The 2,500-nt window shown below is 40.8% G+C and overlaps 1 protein-coding gene across 5 annotated transcripts in view; it reads left to right on the forward strand.

The window, feature by feature from the left end:
* The window catches only part of LOC113807566 (arrestin homolog), a 156,172-nt gene that overhangs the window by 152,426 nt on the left and 1,246 nt on the right, over positions 1–2,500 (forward strand). For 3 of the 5 annotated variants that reach the window (XM_070129843.1, XM_070129845.1, XM_070129844.1), the window contains one exon: positions 919–1,115. In XM_070129843.1, the coding sequence (XP_069985944.1) occupies positions 919–970 (52 nt within the window). In that variant the 3' untranslated portion in view covers positions 971–1,115. Of the gene's footprint in view, positions 1–918 lie in introns of all 5 variants that reach the window. The other 2 variants (XM_070129846.1, XM_070129847.1) reach the window with 2 other exon arrangements.

Consider the following 2,500-nt stretch of genomic DNA (forward strand, 5'->3'; position numbering starts at 1 on the left):
AGCATCACAACTCCATTCACCGCCCAACCATCACATAGTTTTTATGAGCACCATTCTACCTCCTCACCTTACAATCATCAAACTGATCATTTATAGTATTATAATAACCATAATCATTCATCGAAACGCACCGATTTGCAGGAATAAGCCATGACTATCTATAACCACAACATCGGAACACCCTTTATCCCCGAATCATCACAAAGCATTTATATACACGTAATGGTCTCTCTAAAATACATATGGCAAATGGATCTTTAACACTGTACCTGCAAGTATTATTTTTCAGAAGCGCTTATCTGTGTTATCTGTAAGTGTTGTTGGGTTGTGTGGAGGGGGGGAGGGGTGTCATAATTGTTCAGTGTGTCGTTGTCTGTTTGTCATAATTACTGTATGTTGTTTGTCTGTGTAGTGCTTCTATATCCATCCCTCGGGGTCCAGACTTGTTATGGTGATGTTCATGTTGTGCAGTGTATGTTAATGTCCTAGACGTGTTTATCGCTGTGTATGTATTGCATCATTCCAAAGGTGCTCTTTCTTTCGTGGTTGTGGTTACGCCGTGATGTTCCGCAATGTGTATTGTCTTGTAATGATGTACTGTACTATACTATTATTTTTCACTATTTACAGCAACCATAGCACACGAAATATTATTTTGAGCCGCAAATTTAGAGGTGTTATTAACAAATAGATTTAGATATATATGGTTATGTTTTGAACGTAAGCTAGACTTGGAATAGATAAAGCATTAAAGTAAATCTAATTAGAAAGAGCTTGGCACTTACATACCTTTTTCTCTTTAGTTGAATATGAAATATTGTTCTTTCTATTTCTAATTCAGCACCAACGTTAGAGATATCAGGAAATTCAAGAATATTCTTCCTTTCAGTCCGCCTCATCCCGCTGTATCCTTTCCAGGCGCCAACCAATGGGGCCGCGATCACTACCTCCCAGTCCATGTTTGACCTGACCTCGACTGACCATCGTCGCGGTAGCACGAAGACGCGCAGGTCACCGCCCTCGAGGTCGACCAGCGAGGACTCCGTGAGGTGTTCCGAGAGCCACACGACGGCCGACGCGGAGCGTTTCCGGGAGAGTCTCCAGCTCGAAGGAAGAGGAAGGGGGCGGCTCGTCAACACCGCCAGCTGAGGATCCTTCGGGTAAGAGAGAGCGAGGGACGGACTCCGAGGGTCTTCGAAGCGGTCGGAGACACGGAGAGATGCAGGATATGTCTTGTAAAGCTTGCAGGACCTCGTTCAGGCTGAGAAGGATTCCGGTAAGGGACTTTTTTATCTGGAGAAAAGGACTCGGTTGGCGAGACCTTCGTCAAGAGCGGAGGACTCCGCTGACGCGGGCAGGACTCGGCGTTGTCTCCCTTAGTGAGAGACGTGATCCCAATCTCATGGTTGTGCTCTATCAGTGACCAAATTCGTGGAAGTAGATTGAACCAAAATCCCCGTAAACCTGTGTAAAAACGTAAAAAATATATTGTGTAAACGTGTATAAAAGTGTCCCAAAGCGTCTGCTGAGAAATGTGTTGGTGGTGTACGTCAGAAAATGAGAGAAAAAGAAAATGAAAAAGTACTGAAGAATTCAGGCACGGAAAGAGATCTTTTTATGCAAAGGGAGCTTTTATTTCATGGTCTCATTTTAGAGCCAAACCATTTTATTCTTTTATTTTAAGATTTTGTTGTAGCTTTCCGTATTTTAATTACAGTTGTATCCTTATATGATAGGAACTGGACATTTCGCCCGAGAACACTTGGATCACTAAAATATAAAGCGATTTACAAAAACACAATAGAAAAATAAACCAAATATTTCGATATAAATAAAACAGAAATATCTGTAGTCGCACTGACACCAAGACAACAAAGCTAATACATAAAAAGATCGACAATTCATGTCAGTATCACAGCAAACTCTAAAACGAAAAAAACTTTCAATACATTCCATTGTTGTATTATGTTACTTTCCAACACAAGGTCGTACATTAAATGTGTCTGGTATTCTGTGAAATAAAACCACCAGAGTATTACAAAGAAAAATGGAGAATGGTATTGACATGCAATTTCAATATGATACGCTCATATCAGGTTGAAATTACATTGTGCCAGGTGGTATATATTTATGTATGTACGTTACCATATAGAGGCACACTTGCGACAGGTGTAAATCAAAAATAAGGGTTTTCCAGTACACTGTAAAATGTTGTGAAGAGATGTATAGGTTGTTGCTTATTGTTTGTTTTTTCTCTCCTTTCCTATTGATATCCTTCTTCCTATGTCAGCCTCTTCGTCCCTCCCTTAACACCACCATTTGCCTTGCCCTTGAGTGTATTTCCCCTTAATACAGCTTAAGGGGTCGGCTCACCTTTAAATACAAGTTAGCATACGGCAGACTACAAGCTGCAAAGTCGACCCACAGCGCAGCTTACTCTACAGAAATAAAAATTGTTCTTTTCCTCTCTCTCAAGAGATAGATCTAAATGAAACTATTT

This window comes from Penaeus vannamei, chromosome 14 (genome assembly GCF_042767895.1).
Source record: "Penaeus vannamei isolate JL-2024 chromosome 14, ASM4276789v1, whole genome shotgun sequence".
In the NCBI taxonomy this organism is placed as follows: domain Eukaryota; kingdom Metazoa; phylum Arthropoda; class Malacostraca; order Decapoda; family Penaeidae; genus Penaeus; species Penaeus vannamei.